Source organism: Venturia canescens, chromosome 7 (assembly GCF_019457755.1).
Source record: "Venturia canescens isolate UGA chromosome 7, ASM1945775v1, whole genome shotgun sequence".
NCBI classification, from domain to species: Eukaryota; Metazoa; Arthropoda; class Insecta; order Hymenoptera; family Ichneumonidae; genus Venturia; species Venturia canescens.
In genome coordinates this window covers 12,650,997-12,672,279 of record NC_057427.1, presented here as the reverse complement: position 1 = coordinate 12,672,279, position 21,283 = coordinate 12,650,997, and the positions used below count along the sequence as shown (strand labels likewise).

Below are 21,283 nucleotides of genomic sequence, written 5' to 3'. Positions count from 1 at the left end.
ACCAACGAGGTGATATTTTACATATTCAAATATTTAACGCTCATGGCGAACAATACTTCGATAGCTTGCACGGTCAATTTCCCATATCACATGTCACTTATTTACGAGCGGATGGGAAACGAATAGCCTGAAAGCATGTCGGGAATGACAATATCACCAGCATCTTCGAGCCCTGCATATAATCTCGAATCAGACTTTAGTCTTCTCACCCTGAAAAAAAAATTCAACACGTAAGGAGTGATGTGAAAAGCGATTCTTGAAAATCACCCGTCCATTTTTTTCGAAGAAAATAATGAAGATGTGAGCATAGCGATAAATAAGCTCTACGCGCGGTGAAACTCTCCATATAGGCGGTCCTCATGGACAAGAGAGTAGCTGAATGTAATCGCATACTTCACAGGAGCTTGTTCTATCGTGGAATGCCAATCAACGAGGCATTCAACGCATGAAATCCTTCAAGAACTTGAGAGTGAGCTCGTACAAAACGTATCTCGTGAATGTATCGATGAATCTTGCTGATAGACTGTACGAAACCGGCTCGAATTAATCAAATTTCCGAGTACGCTTTACCCAAGTAGCAGTACGTGTGGTGAGAGCAGTGTAATAAAGAGAAGAGAGTATAGAAGGAGTGTAGAAAAGGAAAGAGATGCAAGCGAGAGATAGACGGAGATGTAAATCACAGTGCACAGAACCCTCGATGCGTTGTTGCATTATCACGTATAGGTGTATCATCCTTGAACTCGATCCAGTCACAATGGAATTTTCATTTACCCCCTTCCCTCCGCCGTCGTTATCAAATGTTAAGTATTGAAGATCAATCATTGGAAGATTGATTTCATCTACAGAAATCTTTAGGTGGATGAGATACATGCTTTCTTAATTATTTTTGTGTTGATAAAAAACTTATTTTCATATCATGACGAATCGCTGAAAATAAAAAATTTTTTTGTCAAACGTTTTCCATGATTTTTATTCTAAATCAATGTTAACTACCTGCACTGGAAAGAGTGAGAATTTAGCACTGACTTATTCGTTAGAAAATAATTGCAGAGGGTCTGGGCAATATCCTGTGTTATTTGTGTCGTAAAGGAGAAAGTTTACAGTCGCAATTCATGCTTGGAACTGAGAGTTGGCATTTCCCGGAGTACTTTGAATATTTATACGAAATTTAATGGGAGGTGTGCGGGTGTTAAAATGTTTCGAGAGCCGTAGTTAAGAATCACCCAAACGAGTGTATACGTACATACGTACGTATTTTTTTGGGCATTCATTCTCACGAACGCAAGTCACGGACGATTCATGATACTCGTAAACTTCGTGTCACAGTTCGTCGACGACTGCACACTTATGAAGATTATTAAAAATAATAATAATAATAATAAAACGGACGAATGAAAAAAACTCAAAAAAACACGTAAAACCGAGGAAAAATAGTTACGACCAGCATGGGCGAGTTAGAGGAGCACGAATGGGCGGTAAAAATGAAGAAAGGAAGGGAAAAACGGGTCTTTCTCCGGTGAGTACAGAGATACTAGTCTTCGGGCGGTAAAATATGACCGAGACGATTTGCGAACTTTTTTTGACCTCTTGTATACTGTGCACTTTGCAACTGCGTGCGTATACACTTACAGCGGTTAGGTTGAAAAAAAGTTTTCCAACTTTGACGAAAAAGAAGGATAGCGCGTGCAGAGGGAAAGACCAGAAAAAATGAAGAAAACCTTGTCGAGTTTGAGTTGAAATGCTTCGAGTCTTCGAGTGTACTGCAATAATACTACTACGCTCGTTCTCGCTACATACTCCGTATTATTACAAGAGAGAGAGAGAGAGAGGAGCGAGCACTCAAGAAATGAACGACAAAAGTACGCAAAGTTGAGAAAATTGAGAGCAGGTTGAGAGAGAGGGTTAGTTTGAGACGTTGCCAGTTTAACCGTGCAAAGTTGAATTCCATTCCAACTCTTTGTATGATATCGTATAAACCTCGGGGGAGAGATAGCTAACAAATGGACTTGCTCAAAGTGGTATAATTCCAACAGTTTTCGCTCTCGTCATGTCACGAGATACTTCATTAAGTGTTCGCCCTACTAGAGGGCAATTACTCGACCAATGTACGAAGAGGAGAGTGCAGGAATGGGAAGTGATAATACAGTGAATAAGAGGAAGAGTGCTGAGCGCAAGAGTGCAAGAGCTCTGCTTGGATGAATTGAAATTCTCGCCAAAAGCTCGCAACGTGCATGTAAATTCGTTTATTTTTCATTTATACTCAACCCGAATGTGATGTACCGTTCATTTTATAACGAATCGCTTAATCTCGACTATTTCATAGCTTACACACAATTCTGGCTATTATTTTTAACCTAAACCCTAAAAAAACAGTTATTTCCATTCGAGATGTATTATAATTAATTTATAAACATTTCATCCTATAACGTTGATCTTTTGAAGACTCGGCCCTTGTCAAGATTCATATATTTTATTCCTTATTATTTTTTTTGCCTCAATTGCGTCGAATAAATTGGTTCTACATTCTTCATGGCTCACTTGCACTACGGATTATATTTACATTGCCATAATTTATTGATATCAAAACACACTATCTTTTTAGTGTACGATGTGTCCCTAAAAAGCAAATAAAATCATTGGTATTGTTCGTATTAACGTAACATCACCCATACATATCTAAAGCAACGCCTTTGGAGGAATTTCAAATACTAGCATTGTAATGGGGATTTATCTGATGTAATAATGAAATACCAGTATACGCCGAGAAGTTTTATCGATTTGAAGAGAGTCGATACTAGGAAACGGGATAGCGGCTCGACGCCAAAAATATTCAAAGAAAAACCCATTAAAACCTATAGGAGAATTTGCTTTTTATGATTAATTATATAAAAATAATGAATTAGTCAAAGCGATTATTGGATTGAACGCACATTTATTTGGATGATGATCTTTTAACGAGTTAACGGTGCTTTCCTGGCATTATTTTTTCTGGTTCATTCTCGTTATTTTCAAAAAACACAAAGTTTTTGAAGTACGTAAAAAATTTGTGGTAAATAAATGACTCATTTGACATATTGGCTTTATTGCGTATTCATATTAATGAGAGTTTCAAGAAGAAAAATATCCGAATGTAGCCAGTGCCTTCGTTCCATCTGTTTCCCTTTCTTCCATAATCGATATACGAACTTGCCTTTTTCCGTTCGTCATCGATCATTCGAGGAGAAACAATTTCTTTCTCTCAGAGAGAGAGAGAGAGAGAGAAAGAGAGAGAGAGAGAAGAAGAAACAAGAAAATACACTGAAATCGTCTAACTTTTAACCCGGGGAGACCTACAGACTATGTACACACGCACTCAGACATATTTTTTTCTCTTACCTTTTTTACCTCCACCCCTTTGCTCATTATTTTTCTCTCACTCATTGGCTAGCAGTATACACCCTATATAGATCCCTATTTGCTTTTTCCACGAAGCTCATGACTCCCAGCCGCATACGTTTTGCTTTGCTCATTTATTTTATTTTTCATGTTGTTTTTACTCTCTGCCTCGAACCAGAACCACATCGATGGCGAAGTTTCATCGCCAGAGAACAGCGAGTGGATATAATATCTTTTTTCACTTTTTCTTCTCCAAGTTTTTTTTTCACGTTTCATTACTTCAAACGCCAACCAACCATGATTGCTCCCTTCAATCAGTAAGGCCGAAAAAACGCTAGTGAATTACACACGTCTCAGCGGACCGGGAAATTTATATCGAAAAGTTGATAGAGCGCGTAGAAAAACTAACAGACAAGGCGGGCGCACCTGCAGTTCACAAAGTTGGATGTACAAACGCTTTCTACTCTCAAGCCATTTTATGGCGAAAAAATTTTTTTAAACTACTTTTTGCAGAGTTTTTGTTTTTAGTCATCACCACCACTTTTTATACTTATTTTGAAATAGAAATAATATCGGCCTTAAAATCCGTTGGATCATGCAACACACAATGACGAAAAGTGATTAAAGAAATGTTCAATGAAATGCTATTTATACATTGATAGGTCGTAATGTGGCAGTGTTAGGTGAGAATTAACGGAGTATTATTAGAAATTCTTGCGGAGAATTTAAAATTCGCAGTGAAATAACACAACGAAATAATAATATTAACAATGGAACAAACCTAGTTATTAACTAGATTCCGTAAAGATTTAAAGGGGCTTGGAAATAGTCACGTCACTGGATATAACTTTTTCACCATGAGGAAATAATAGGACGCGCTGCATACAACTTGATATTCAACAATAAGTTGTGTGCGTCTTTCTCACTTATCAGCTTCCAGCGTTTCGAGTATAAATATGGATTTCCTTCAGGATATTTGTTCGGTAAAATTCGTTTTTTCGAAGGGGGCGTTCTCGCGTATTTGTGTGTGCATTCATTTAAGCGTGGCAAATGTTCGACGAATACGATTCCGATCACGAAATCAGTTATTCGAGCTCACTTCCGTTTTCCGTCACGTAAGCTCTCCATTCTTTTCCTCCCTTTTATTCGCTATAGTGCGTATTCCTGCACATGCGACAAAGTATCCGTCACTTAAGAAGAACGACAATTCCATTAGATCAGTTCAAAAGGAATAAAGTTGTGAGCGTTCCAGTTTTACTCCAGTTAACATTATCCGTTTCACTCTAATCGAATATCATAAACTATACGAATAAAAGTTTTTAAAACTAATGTTTGTTCCAAAAGTTGTTGTATTCTCGATTTTGGTAAATCTGTCGAACCAGGGCTGCAGCTTAAAATGCACTGAATTTTTTTTCTAACGTTTTTTATCACTCAAGGAAGGTGTCAAATGCAAAATTATGGTGGGGGACACCCTCGACCACCATAAAAAACACCATGAAAATTATAAAACTGAAAATCATAACTAAGACTGATATGAATCGAGAATGGACACACACACACACACACACACACACACACACACACACAACTCAAACATACCGAAAAACAATGGAATATTGCAAGAAGGTGTGACGAGGTTTACATTGCTACAATGTTTATATCCTGAAGCAAATAAGGTTCAGAAATCCGGTAGATATTCGTTCTGCACCAGTCACCATAGTGATTCCTTTAGCTTATTTCATCTCTACAGACTCGTAGAAGGATGTATAACAGACCATAATGAAAATGAAAGAATTAATCTCTAGCTCCAGTACATGTATAATGAATACCTTATGGGTCGCTTGCTAGCACTGCCCTCTGAACGACCGTGTCGCATACTTTTGGTGAGATTGTGTTTTTTTTTTCGTTAGTTTCCCTGGGAGTCTTGCAAGTGCACATAAACGCTCGCCAAAGACTGATAAAACTTTAACCACTGTCCATTCTCTCCGCATTTCTCACTCCCTTTCAAACCCCTCGTCTCTCTAAGAGCTTGCAGTCTCACATAGACACACAAAAGTGCATAGTCTACGTGCCAGTTCTTCCGGAAGTAGGAAACTCAAGTTTGCCCCCTCGTTTGTTCCTCGTTTCTCTCAACTATTATACAACTGCCGTTTGTGGGAATATCATTCTTCTCAACATTTATACTGCCACGACGAGTAATTGGGTCGCAATATTAAAATGCATTTAAAATATGAATCACTTGTAAGACATTAAGTTAAAAACCCTATTTTTAAATATTTTCAAACTTTGCCATTTTGCTTTTCAGATTGTTTTGTTATTAGGTCAACAGCTTCTATAATAATACATTAAGGAGTTTCGGTACAGGCGATACAATGTTGCCATGCTAAATCATGCTAAAAACATAAAAAATTTCAAAAAGTTTAGAATTTTATAAAATTTGGTAAACATATTCTTTAGTGCCAAATTTGACAATACAAATTTTTTAAGACTTTTCTTCTACACAGTTATCGAGTAATTGATCACTAAAGTTTACGTGTATAAGCATAGCGTTTCCATATATATAGGTATACATTCCGGGCATAAGAAATCTGCTTTAATGCGTAATTACTCGATAACTAAGTAGAAGAAAATTTTGAAAAAATTTGTGTCTTCGCACTTGATGTTGAAGAACATTATCACCAAATTTGATCAATTTCTTAATATTTTGACTTTTGTACCGAAACTCCTTAAGTTCAATTATAACATTTTCCTGTATACTGCAATGATCCACATGTTATAAAATCAGATTTTCTTTTTTATATTATTTACATCCCTCTAAACCTTTGGAGGTGTGTTATTTTTTTCAATACCCTCATAATCCGTACTGAACTTAGCTATTCCCGTACGTAGATATATTAAAGAGATGGAACTTAATTAATATTTACACCGAATCAGAAAAAAAGTCGCAACGGTAAGCGGGAATAAAAAGAAACAGTAGCCGGAGATTGCATGGTCAGTAAGGAGGAAAAGAAAGATCGTTCATTAATATAACAACGTAAAAACTGAAACCATAACTTATGAGAAATAAAGGGAAAGGTAGGGAGGGAGAGGATTGATTGATATGTTGTACGAGGAGGGTATGCGGCATCAACCGAAGCGGCAGCATAAAATTTCCCTAACAATAAGCGCGCCGCTGTAATTGTGTCTATGCGGAACGGCGGCTGGTATGGGATGAAAAAAATCTGTGTTATATTCTATTCGGACCTCATTATGTCATATTGCTAAAGCCGTCCCAATTATATGTAAATTATCGAAAATTATGGAAGATCGATTGTCAACGTTATTTGCCTATGTCGCTGGTGAACTTTCGTTACTGTTTTTTATTTTCTTCGAACAAGCCAGGAATCCTGTGAGGATGAAGTGAGGAAAACATTCAAGAAAAATGTAAGTTTTCGGAAGACTTTGATTTTTCATGTGGCTCCTAGGAATAACGAAAAGTAATATGTAATGCGGAGCGAAGAGGTGTAAACTTTAGTAATCCACGAGACATTATTTGATCGTTTGCTCATTCAAATTTAAAGTTCTAGCAGAACCCAACGAATGTATCGCCAACACAGCCGTTTCTTCTTCGCAAGTTTGAGTTTTTTTTTTATATATTGTTACCCATTAAAGGCATGAGATGAAGATTTTTAATTGAGTATTTTTTGTGGAAAAATTCAATAAAAAAAATTCGAGAAATATGTAAATTTGGTCGAGGTGTCACGGTCACTGTAACCTGCCTGGAATGACTCACGCGCAGATAGTGTAAATGTACATTTTCGAAGCAGAAGGGACCTTATGCGTCTTTTATATACGTGGTGAGTGTCTAAAAGCTGCACTATGAGGCATTGATCAAAAGTAAATTTCGTGCACATACACTCTCGTTCTCCAGGGCCCGTGCTCTGCTCGAGTATCGATTATATTATGTATAATGTAGCGACCTATGGATGGATAAATTATAAATGAATATCTAAAATAGTTTCCATAAACGTAGAGGAACATTAACTTCTTTCAAACGTAGAGGAAGATAATGTCCTTTCAGATATGTAAGTGCTACTTAACGGACGGGAAAATTGATTTTGCAATTGAAGCAGCAAAAAGTATCACAATAATCAGCGTAATAATGTGACACGTTGAAATATTTCAAGTTCCAAAAGTTGAAGAGTTAAAAGCCCAATCGAGTTTCTTGATTATGCTGTACATATTATTAGAAAATTCACCTTGTCTTAGTACTTAATAAAAGTTTATACTATTCGAAATAAGAAAACAAAAATCTCGTTAGAATCAAATAAAACGACGTTGAATCTTGCAGATTATTTATCATAGTTGACTTTATCTGCACCCCAATGTTTTGCGCTCCTCCTCTCTTTCTTTGGTTTGCCATAACATCTATTATTCGCTCGGGCATTTCAATTTACCAATACACACGCTTCCGACTTAACAAGTGAGAAGGAGCGAGAGAGTGAGTGAGAGAGAGAGGATGAGAGAAGGAAAAAGAAAAGTAAAGTTGGTACTCGCAGCAATACCTGCTGGATTACTCGAGGTGGACGTACCGCAAAAATGCTATTGGCTTCGTCGTGCGTGACCTGACTTCTGCAGTAGATAAATTTAACTCATTCCAACTATCGTCTTTCTTTTTTTTCTTCCGCCAGCCCACCGATTCTTTTTCTCACGCACCCCCTAGTTCTCTCCCCTTCTAAATCATGGGCAATAGTTCCTGAATATCATTCCGGGTTTGTACGGTAGTTGAATTTTCTTCGATGAGGACAACCGTCACCGCTCCATCGAATTTTCAAGCGTGAATTATTGTTACATTGATATAATCTAACATATAATATGTTTGAGTTAAAAAAAAAAGTATATAAAATTGATTCTTGGTGCGAATCTGGTACACCTTGAACGATTATCAATTATCATGGACACTCGATCAGAACTTTTTTTCCATTGAGTTTCCGTGTCAAGAAAGAGGAAGTTTATGTGATTCACGGAACGAACATATATTGTGAAAAATGAAAAATCGAGGTACCTATCTACATAGATTCCAGCACCATGTTAGCACAGTGTTCTTAACGCAATGACACGAATGAACCTGGAAATTCAAAGCGAAGCCAACATTTTGGAATAAATGTATTAGAAAAAGGTGCATTGCATCGAGGATTATAAAAGCGATACATATGGAATTGTGGAGCAGATCCCAGGAGGTATGATCCGTAAGCCAGGATATTTCACGTGGAAAGCCGCGTAGATAGGTATATACACACAATTCTATGCCGCGAGGCACTTTGGACAGTGATTCGAAAATAATGGGAACACACGGTACCGCGCTTTTATCTCGTTCGTTCGAGTCCCGGAAGGAGGGTAGTACATACAGATATATAAAAGGGTAAAAAAAGCTTTAGGGGACCGAGGGCTTGAAGAGGTGGGGAGGATTGGAAAGGTGCTCGTGCGCCATTAACCTCGCGTATAGAACTCGGCCCATTGGTAAAGGCGTCCCAAGCTTTCAATTGTTCCTCGTTTCTGCACGAATAAATCGGCACAGGATTGTGAGGCTCTCCTGGACGATTTTCTGCTTACATCCGATATATATGTGTCCAGGTATATGTATAAAAGATGTCGTTTCTCTTGCACGTTTCCTTGTAATGTACCGACTACTCTCCTGACCTTCTTTCTCTTGCATCTTCAAATTGAAACTATAGCGGTACTAAAACCAGCTTTCACATTCAACTTATTTTCGTGTGTAACGATCCACGAGTTATGATACACGCTACGCTGCCCGTACAACAAACGCGCGTTACGTAAGTACGAATATATTTTTCTTTATTTGCATCGTTTTCGCTGACAAAGTTAAGCTTTCTCATCAAATGTGGACAGATGTGCAATAACAAATAGTGAAAAAACAAATTTCCATTCGAAAATCATTTTTTGAAGCATTTGAAAAGTTCGTTTTATCCACCCGCGTCCATATGTTGTCGTGTTTATGTGCTATTTTATAAGTCTTTGCATATTTTTGAATTTTCTGTACCGTGATGACGCAGAAGACTATGAAACTTTAATGGATTTTTTAATATCCCTTCTGGATTATTCTCCAGAAATGCACGCCCGTTTTTATTCTTCCACCTGACTATCACTCTCAAGTACCTATATACCCGTGTGGTACAATATGAAAAACGCAACAATGACCAAGTTACCCGCTCGAATCTTGGCGACTTTTTCGTTCTACGGTCGTTTCGTCTGACGCGTATTTCCGCTTTTCACTTACTCTCAGCGCCGATGGGAAAACGACTTGCCGAGTCTGAGATTGTTTCACTCGTTCTACTGATAAACGCTGAGCTCAAGAGTACGGAGCTCCACATACTCACGGGGATTCTTGGATTAAACTATTCAGAATTCATTCATATGCTACTGACATAATGTTTATAATTATCTTGGATATAATGATTATTATTATTATTATTACTGTTGTTGTTGTTATTGGTATTATTGAACGCTTACAATCTTTTTCAACGGGACCCGCGTAGGAGTCCAATGATAAATGGATAAATAATAATTGCTCACGATTATTATTCTAATACGCCAAAGATTATTGAAATAATTGAAAGCTTTTTTTCTTATTTTTCCGTGTATGTAAAATATAAGATCGGTAGGAAAATGGCATCTTCGTTATAAGATGATTTTTTTTCTTCTATACATTTGCTCATCCTCTTACGAGCTTTCTTTACTCTTCTTAACTCTCAATTTCTCTTTCTACGAAGGTTTATTTTTTTTCTCAATACTTTTTTCCTTTCTGCCTCTCTTGGTTCCTTCCATTCTATCATGCCCTTGCCATTGGGGATACTTGACGCAATAAAAGAGTTCCTTTTTCTCCTTCTGTTTCCTACCATCCTCTCTCCGCTACTTCATTCCTGAGCTATCCAATGATTTCGAGTCTTTAGTTTCCGGGTTCTTTTCTACTTTCAGCTTTATTCCTTCTATCTTTTTTCTCCGATGCGAAATAGAAATAGATATATATGTGTCTCTCTCATGTCCGAACAAGAAGGAAAATACGATGAATTATTGTGACTTTATGCCACTGGATTCTCGTGTCTAGCACTTCTTTGTTACGCCATTTCATCATTTCCTCAATGTCTGAGCTTTAGGCTTATTGGTTATTTTCACACCTTTTTCTCTCCACACCGATGTACACATGAATCTGTTGGTTAGAAAAAGTTTGTCTGTTTTTCAATCGAAAACTACCGAGCAGCAGTTTGCGATGTAATTATCACGGGAAGAATATCTGGTTGCGCGATGTTACATATGGAATTGAGGTAAATAATTCAGCCCGAACTTGTTAGGGTCGATTTTCCGTTTTCAATCGGAATCGAATCTTATTTTTGTTACGGTAATTATAAAACCTAAAACACAGCATGAACGCTGTAAAAAATCTAGAGACAAGTACATTTATGCCCTTAGGGCGGTCACGCTCATCGAATTACGAAAAAAAAAAATACAAAAGAAGAAAAATTGAACCCAAAAAATTGCAACCACAAAAAATACAAAGAAAAAACGTTTCAAAAAAACAAATTGCGAGCAAAATTTTTTTTTTTAATTAAAAAAGAAAAAAATTTGGCCGTTGTATTTATTATTATTAGGGCAAGCATTGCAAACATTAGATTTCGCGCTTTTCGATCATCGGAAGAATTAAAAGAGAAAAAAATACTCAAACGTAAAGAGACAAGTATTACAATTTTTCGTTGTTGCCATCGTTTTTATCGTAACATGTGTAACGTACGATATTATTTACGTATATAAATATGGGCGGGATTGTTGTCAGCATCTTTCAGGAAACTCTTAATTCGATATCCACCGGGGAATTTTCCGGATGAACGAGCTTTACCGAGGAAATATCGTCAACTATTTCCCACCAATGTACATACATAGATATTTATTATAAGCATAAGATGGCAGGGGTGGCACATAAGCTGGCTATGTACGTATAATGTGCGAGATCCCGCTTGGAGTGGTTGGGCTTTCCCGGAAACCCATCTTTTTCACGGGGAAACGCGCTTCCGGCTCGCGAAATTATTTCTCAGTCGTAAACTCCTCTTCACCCGCACTTTTACCGCTCACAAGTAACTGCGGCCGCTGGGAATGCGCTGGGAATGAAGGGGCGAGAGGAAGAGGGAAGAAGAAAGAAAAATATACAGTCATGCCGGAGCAGTCATACATATGAGAGGAATACCGCATCCCTTCGCATTTTATACCGCATGCACTATGCCGTACACAATACAGATGGTCTCTCGCGTACTCGAAATGTCCAACGATGATTTAAGGGGCTGCATTTTGTGGTTTTTTTTCCTATTTGTTTTCCCCAATTTTGAGAGTTTGGCACAGAGAAAAGCGCTCGCTATACACCTTTTACGTGCCGTGTTATCACCAATCGTCATCCGTATGTGAGCTAGCATTACTCCATATTTCGTTTAATTTCATTTATTTTCAAGACGCATGGAATGTTCATGCCCGTTGAATGATGAACCTCATTTTTTCCATGCTGAATTTCATTCTCCACCTCCAGTCATTGAAGCGACGCAGCTTCTCAATATTCGAGTCTTTAATATAAGTATAAACAATTTGGTTCAATGAAATTACAGAGGTTCGGTCTCAACATCTTTTCAATAAAGGATTCCAATAAATTTTCGAATTTTCTCCTGTCACACGAATTCTCCATCGTCATGGATACGTTTGACGAGACGATAATGTACGATCGCAGATTTTGGGGATCCAATCAATTTGTATTCTTTCATTGCCGATAGGGACCTTTGATATAGAATCTCAGTTGCCTTCTTTAAATCCCTTGGCGAACCCTTACGTCCTACCGATATATATCTGAGCTATGTTTCTCCCTGCGGTATGAGAGGGAAGTTAGTTGGGATCACCGATGTGATATCTTCTTGGAATACCGACGAGCTGTGATAAACGAATGGTCCACGTCAATTTCGAAAGCTCGGGATCTTCAATGTAGCTGTATACATGTATAGAAAATTGCGAATCATTTGTCTCCCCTACTCGTAGCTTTAGTGACAGTTAAATCGTTATTTACGAACAGGCCGACTTTATCGTAGAACCATCATACTTGGATTTCCCGGTTTTTAATTCGAATCCAATCCGTATGCACGATGACGGTTGTCACGCGATTGTTTGTACGTATACAGCATGTATAGCAGAGATCTATTTGATAATCTTTTTTGGGGAGTTCGCAGTATTTTGTGCATTGTGGTCTAATTTATATTGTAACATTTTAAACACCTTTTCAATTTAATTTTTTTTTGGTAACTAACACACACTATAACATTGCAGCCTACATGCAATTTAGAGTGTTGAGTTTTATTCACTCATAGCCAGGAGGGATGTGGAACAGCGTGATACTAGGAAAAATATTTTCGCTCTCTTTCTCCTCGGTTATAACATTTCTGCGATAAATCTTCCGCTCAACGTGGATTATCAAAGTTTCATTGTCGCTTGTTGAGCAAAGCTGGTTCTTGCCTCCGACTCTCGGCGTTCTCTACTAGCAGCCTCTCGTCGATGTGGCGAGTTGGGCTTCCAACTCTTATCCTATGACAAAAGTTATCAAGACTCGTACAAGTGTATATATGCATATAATCATACACAATGGGGTCGTGTGAATCGGACATTGTCTTTCAAAATCGAGTCTCGCGTACTTTTTGAAAGCGCATTATCCAAAGTTTTCATCATAATCGGGCAACGGACAAAACAGTCTTGGAACCTCTGTTTCGTACAGTAGAAGGTGTGGGTAAAAAGTTAAGGAGAATAGGTTAGCTGGTTTGTGCTTTTAAAAAATTCATAAATTGCATATATTGGTCTATCTTTGTTTCCGAAGATTTGCACCAATGAGAGACTGCACGGGATCCCACGATCAAACTGGGTTCGTAAGCGTCGATTGGAGTAAACTCTGTGAACCTTAATGTATTGATCTTTTGCGCATTCGAAAATATCATTAGCTTCAAGAACTTTCGTTTTCAATAAAACGAAATTTTAAAAAAATCAATCCCAGTGATGAAAAGTCAACCCAAATTCAGTATATTATGATTTTTTTTTCCAACGGAAAGTCTTGTAGACAGTAAAAATTTAACCCAAATTAAAAGTCAACCCAAATTCAGTATATTATGATTTTTTTTCCAACGGAAAGTCTTGTAGACAGTAAAAATTTACTGCGTATATTAAATGTGTGTCGATTTGTAGGAACTATTTATATTCTTCTATATTTTAATGAATATCGCGTTATCACTTCGCGATGTAAAATGAAACGATGTGAGTGGTAAAAATAACATCAATCATTCGGTGTTATTTTCTGATTCGACAACCTATGGTATTTAAATAATAAGTATAACATGTTTCTGGGTAAATTATTCAAATTAGAGGTGTAAAATCACACATGTTTTTTGATCAGCATTCGCGAGGTGTCATTTTTACATCACCTTATTGTGTTTTTACCAATTTTAAAAGTTGATTTTACATCGGATGTTTGTTACAAATGTTTCTGAGGTATACACAACCGTATGGTATCTGCTGTTTGCTTGCTCTATAATGTACAATCGACAAGATACATCAGTTATTAAATTTCATCGAAGAACAGAGATCTTTCAAGGTCACAAATAACCAACGGGTTATTTTCTTAGCCTTGAAAAGCGAACACTGTGAATTTCGAATACATAAGATGACCTCAAAACTCAAACTGAAATGACGATGTTGACGTACATTTTCGTTGTATACATGTTCACTATTATGTCCAATCAATAAGAAAATTGCATAAAAAAAATTATTCAACCAACTGTAAATAATTTCCACACAAAAATTCGAAAAAAATTTCACAAATCATGAAACAACATTACATTTAAAAAATTCAAATCTGTAATTATTATTTGAAGTGTCATTCTAATAAAACAGAAGAAAAAAAAACGAAAAATCAAAATAAAAATTAAAAAAAAATTAATTGAAAAAAATTTCCATCTAAGTTACGTTCAGCATTAAAACTTGTGATATCAATTCGAGGCCAAGTATTTAATGATAATTCAGAATATTCATTCCTACGGGTACCATCAGAACTTGAGAAAATTCTTATGAATCGAAAAGTTACCATTTGAGTTACGTGTAGCATTAAATTTATGATAGCAATCGGAGGACAAGCGTTTTAGTAGTAATTTCGAGTTTGAACATTATGAAATTGTTTCAAGGAGCGCGAAATCCAAAAAAACATATCAAAGGTATAGTAGTTTATTACTCTATGGTGGCAGAGACTTGGAAGAAAATCGATTCTTCGCAGACTTTCAGGATCCCCTGGTATTATTCACAATATTCGACCTTGATTTTAGATCGGTACAAATTATCTTTAAATATGTGTTAAAAGTACTTGTACAGCCCATCACTATTCATTCAAATAAAAATCAATCATAAAGCATACCTGACGGACATTCGGTGTAAAGTCAGTTTGCGAAATTTTTATATTCGAAATTATACAGGGTGAGGCACTAACTATTGCCACCTTAAATATCTCGGTAATTACCGACGTTACAAAAAAATATTTCAGACAAAAGTTTGATGGTGCGAAAGGGGTCATCAAATGCCCCCCAAAACCGAGATATTTAAGGTGGCAATAGTTAGTGCCTCACCCTGTATTCAAAAAATACAATAATGTGGTGTAAAATTACACTTCGAGAATTATAGTCGAGTTGCATGTCATTTAAAACAGTATATGAAAAGGGATATGTTCCACATTTTTGTGTCCTATACTTTCAATTTTTGCAATTTAGACATTCATTGTTCACCGCAACGTTTTTTTATTTTGCCTTCTTTACTCATTCCAAATGATTTGCCTAATGAAATCATTCTATAATAAAATATGCAGAAATTACTTATAACATATCCAACTGGATAGATACATATCAGTTTTTGCTTGAAGATATTTACAAGTAGGAAAAGATGTAATTGGTACCGTGCGCATGCCCGTTAGGTCGTAGATATGTAGACGACTCGGATCGACTCTCCATGTAGGTAAGAAATTTTTCTTAAGAAATTATAGTTGCCACAGATACACAGGGTGAAGAATGACCAGTATTAACGATAAATGCATTTTTTTCATGTAAAAAAAGTTATTTGTCAACAGTAAAAAATGACGAGGTGTATTTTTTACACAGATCCGTGTCATTCATATACACTATTTTGCGGGTTCTATTATTCATTGAACGTCCATTCAACGACTACGTTTTGCTGACTTTTTTTTTACTTGGACAAAGTAAGGGTGTCAATCGAGAAAAGCACCGAAATGTGTTGAGTGATTTGATGTTAACTGATAGCATCAATTTTACATCAAAAACTTTTACACCGTTTGGTAACACAAATCGGGGGAACTTGTATGTATCACTTTTAGTGTTAAATCGATGTTATTTCAAACACAAATTTTTTCTCTGTGGACGTGAAAATATACTTCCACGTCCTTTCATTCGATAAACCGTTAAAAATATCTATCGTTATGAAAAAAGTGCAAACTCAATAACCCAGGAAGGTTTGCATGAACGCTTTAAAAGTAAAGGACGGAAAATGTTGAAAGGGGGCGAGATGACAAAATGATCGGACGGAGTCGAAAAAACTATGACAGACTGTATCTATGTGTTATCTTCAACAACCATTAATCTGAAAAGAACGATGAAAATTATTTTTGAAACTGGTGTCAAATTGTAAAAGCTAAGGGAGATGGGAAATTGAGAGAGAAGTAGAGATAGAGCGAAGAATAAGAGACGGGGAAAATTAGAGAGAAAGAGAACGGGAGAAAATTGTAGACGAGATAGCAAGATTTAAAGGTTTCTTAATTATTATTTAAATGGTTCTTGGCGAGTTTTCGTCATAAAATGATTTCCGAGAACAACTTTAGTAACTTTGCAACGGCTTTCGCCTCTTCAATTTACTTTTGCAGAAACGGAATGGGTAACGTTTATGGACCTAAAGTTTTACTATTTCCAATAGTTTAATCTTTCTTCGGCTTGTTTATTCAGAGACGCGACGGTATCTTGCAAAATTCCTAAACAATATGGGCGCTGGAGTATATTGTGAAGAGAATAATTTCTTTAGATTTTTTTATTGTCGAACACTGGTACATTTTGCATTCTTCTTAAGCTGTGCACTGAAAAAAAGGATCGGTAAATAAAAAAATTAATTAATTATTTGAACTCAAAACTACGATAACGGGTGGCGAAACAAATATGGAATTGTTTCAACTCACTAATTTGATTGATTTTGAAACGACGGATTTTTATTATTTGTATCCACATTTGATTAATTCAACAAAATATCATTCAAATTGAATCGTTTAATTTATAGTTTCAACCAGAATAAGTATAATTCTCCTATACTTTTCTTATTGATTTAAGTAAAAATACGACGAAAAAAATATCATGTTATCTATTGCAAAATTATTTTTCACTGTCCTTGATGGTCATCGCAGTTTATGGTATATCTCTGGAACCAATTTAATCAGAGAAAAATTCCTACTTGCACGGGGATTTAAAACCGATCTACCTACCTACTTACATCTTACTAAGTATACACGCTACCCACTAGACCACCAAGACATTGTTAGATGTAAACTCAAAAAGGCGTTATATAAGTTGTGACTCAACTCTTTTAGTCACGAATGTTTCATCTACACCGATTTTGATGAAAATTAGTACCCGAAAGTTTGCGGGGTGGCTGATTACGAATCTGATTGCAGATTTCCAAAATTTTCAAAATTCAACATGGCCGATCTAATATGACGGATGACTTTTTAAAAAAATCGATCCAATTGGCACGAAACTTGTCACTCGAGGATTTTGGGTCGCTGATGACGAATCCGATATCAGATTTTCAAAATTCAAAATGGCGGATGATTTTTTAAAAATCAACCCAATTAACTTGAAATTTGTTTCTGCGTGTTTTGGGATCGTAGATAACGAACCCAATGTCAGATTTTCAAAATTCGAATCCACCGATTCAATATGGAGGAGAAAAATTGGATAAGTTAATTCCAGAAAATTGCCACTCAAACTTTTACGGGATCACTCTTCACAAATTTGGTATAGATAGTTTTTTATAAAAAAAAAACACACAAAAACAAATTAAAAAACCAAAAAAATTGAATCAGTATTCTGTAACCTCTTTGTGGTTCAAAAGTCCCCTAATAATCATTTTTATGATCATATATCGACTTTCTCCTTTTTCATCCGCCATCTAACATATCATCGCAACATAACTGCTGATAATTTACTTCAACAAAATACTTTAGTATATCGGTTACTACCTGCAGAGTATAAGTTAAAAAAAAAATTGATTATATAACAATCGAAATGTGATTAGATTGAAAAATTATGAAGTAACTCATTGATAGAACTATGTGATTACATTAACCAAATCGGATTTATTAGATCAACTATTACGTGTTCAAGTTTAACTAAATTTGATCGATTTTAACACGCATTTTCGTTTATCGTATTTGGAGAGTCAAATTTACCAATCCTCTCTTTCAGTGTATTTATATCAACTCAAAATCGATGTGTATGCACCGTTTAAATTAATTGTATCATTTACAGTATGACCCACACATATTTTAGTGGAACCCTAACTCATCAGTCGCGTATGCACTGACATTTACAGATGGATAACGAACAGAAAAAAACTTGCGATTAATGTTGCAGCTATTCATTTTCTGCCTGGCGCACTCGAATCCGTAAATGAATTATTAACTGAATATTTTTAGGTACATTTATGAGAAAAAATCGTCGTCCAATATTCCGTAAATTGAGGCCAGTTACGTAAAACCTGAACCTATGACAAAGTTGTCCGTGTGGATTCCGTCACTCGTTTAAAATATAACACCAGATGTCATATCACCATTCATTTGATTTCAACATAGCGGCGGGATGAAACGTTGTACAAAATGAAAACTTTATAGAAAGTATCGGAAACGGAATCCCTCAGCTAAGTGTTGTACTTTTTCGTATGAGGGAGTACAGAACCCCTGATAATAATCGGCATCAACTTCAATCCACTTACAGGTAACTTCATCAACAGGTGCTTTTACGTTCACTGAAAAGTTGATAAAAACCAATATCAACGCTTTTTGAAAAGTATATGAGGAAACTCAATGTCATCGTTGGAAATGTCTCACACAGAGACGAATAACTTCTGTTCAGATGTCTCCTTCTCGAGCACTCGAGTCTCTTGCTGCTGGTTATTATCTTTCATTGTTTTAAATTGGAGGTACAGGCATTTAGTATTCATCCTGAAGTCGATCTATGGAATATCAATAATCCTTTGTTTTTTTTTAGTCATTATTAATCAAGAGACGTTAATAAATTTATCGTTTCATGATTCGTATTTTATTTTATTGCTAGTCTTGTGTTCGTCAAGACTCTTGTAATTAAGTCAGTTCAATGGTTTGGGAACAGTATTCTGACAGCACATTTGTGTGAGATACTTTCATCCAGTGGCCGGGTTTGAGTAGAAAATAAAAAGAAGATACAAAATATCATCACAAATTCATTTACTCTCTATTGAAATTTCCTAGGAATATAGCTGAAGATTTTATAATTAAAAATTTGTGCACTCCCATCGGCTATGGAAATTCAAAAGTGCGCTGTTATTATTCTTCAGATCACAATAATCAGAAATAATCCGTAAATATAGATCCTTATTTTAATAAATAGTTTCGAGTGGATTTTCCATACCTAAGTAAAATGCAGTCATTGAAAACTCTCGCGTGCACTGTAATTCTCATAAAATGAATTTTAGAAAAATTAAATGAAATGTTATATAATATCTAAAAAAAAATAAAAGAATTACAGAAAATCTAATTATGTTTTATCTCTCTTGCAGGTTTGTTCGTCCGCGATCATAAATTAGTGGGCGGCCAGAACACGACTGGATGGCCATATTTCGAGGAAAACGTGCCACGAAATGTAACGACGGCTGTGGGCCAAACGGCATTTTTGCACTGCCGAGTTCATCAACGTGGTGACAAAGAGGTAACTTCTTTTATAGATTTATGTTACCCAAATTGGAAAAAAAATCTAGTCGACCTTTCGGTATTGCATAGTTTTCAGCTCCATCAGTTTCATTATTATGCAGTTTAAGCGAATCGTATACGCCCAACTTTCGACAGTGATGTTGAATGAATTTCATAGAGTATTCATTACACGATTTCTGGTTCTTGTTTGCATCTTTCACAGTTTTCACTATATAACCACGAGTCCCAACAACCGATCGATCAGGCGGCAATCTTGTGTAGTTTTGTTTTTTGTTTGCAAATACTACCGAAGTACCTATCGTTGATGAAATCTACACTTGAAAAAAATATTTCGCATGTGGTAACTTTCCAACGAACGGAGCTTTACGTACTTCCATCCTCAATCATTGCTCTGGTAAGCAATCATTTTCTTAAAGGAAAGAAAAATATGTCCATGTAAAATAACTGTGTATATTGTGGGAATGTTAGGAGAGGTGAAAAACAACCAACGTTATCGCCGCAACAAGCCCGCGAACCAGGGACTTGTCACTAGTATAGGCGTGTCTGGAGCGTGTTTTCTGTTTTAGTCTATCCGAAAGGGCTACCGAACGGTGTGTCCATGTGGTTTTCGGTTAGGTTGAAGCTTATGGAATATTCATGAAGTCTCTGGTTAAAGAGAATTAAAGTGGCTCAAAGGTACGCACCAAAGTAACCAACCCTCTACGCTACGCCTCCTCCTCCTCCCCCTCCTCCCCCCCCACCCCCCTGCCCGCCACGCCAACCTCTTTCTCTATCTGTTTTTCTCTCTAACGGAGTCTTGGACCTTTACGCACTTCATCCCTCAACGTGTATTAGGCCGGTTGATCCTCCAACTGGGGTTAGTTTGAAATTCCCTGTGGTTGCCTCCGCATTATATATCCTTATTACATATATTTTTACATATTTGCACAACTATTCTTCTATGCTGAGTACGTTTTTACAGATATTCTCATCTTTTTTATAGCCTCAATATGAAGGCAGAGTGCACTATATACTAAAAAAAAAAAAAATATCGTAACAAAGATGGCGCAGAGAGTGAATAAACTAGAATAGAATTCGTAATTCCTAAATGATCGCTAAACTTTTAATGAACTGTTCAAACTTTATTTTCACATTAAACGAAAAAAACATTTATTTCATCTTTCATCTCATTTTCTGTAATGACTCTACATATCAGGAACTTGGCTGGGAGGAAAAGGTAGTTTTACAAGTGTTGTGATTTTTTTCGCTTGCAATCCGATAGAATAGAAATTATACTGTACAGTAGAGACAAAAATGTCGCCCTCCAGGTGAACTTTAGCCATGCCGCGGTGCCAATAAACCGAAATATACGGTTCGGGTAATCGTGTGGTCCGCCAATAACGTCGAAATCGTGGAAGTTTTGGAATGCCAGAAAGTAGCACTGCACAGCATGTTCGATACGAGGGTATGCTGTTCGTGGATGAAAAATAAAAAGAACGAAAATATTCCTTGCACGTAGAAAATTCAAGATTCGGCTCGCTCGAGCATTATCAGGTCAATATATCGAAATGTTTTTCTCGTCGAATGTATCACGTCGAAATGTTGTTTTTCCTAGGGGTGGGTTTAACAACCTCGTTATACCCACAGCTCAAGACGAAGAAAGTCGTTTAGACCCCCCCCCCCCCTTCTTCCACCCCCTGTAGCCACTCCATTCAACCCCCCCCCCCCCTTTTAGGGTGCAATATGTTTTGTTGACTGCTCGAGAAAATTTATTCGATGGTGGATCATCGAACGGAACGGAAGTGGAATGCTGATACGAACACACACGCATACACAAGATATGTGTATATATGTGTGTAT

At 36.6% G+C, this 21,283-nt stretch overlaps 1 protein-coding gene across 1 annotated transcript in view; it reads left to right on the top strand.

The window, feature by feature from the left end:
• The window catches only part of LOC122414001 (zwei Ig domain protein zig-8-like), a 280,634-nt gene that overhangs the window by 57,301 nt on the left and 202,050 nt on the right, over positions 1 to 21,283 (top strand). The window contains exon 2 of the mRNA XM_043424741.1: positions 19,294 to 19,442. Coding sequence (XP_043280676.1) covers positions 19,294 to 19,442 — 149 coding nt within the window. The remainder of the gene's footprint in view (positions 1 to 19,293; positions 19,443 to 21,283) is intronic.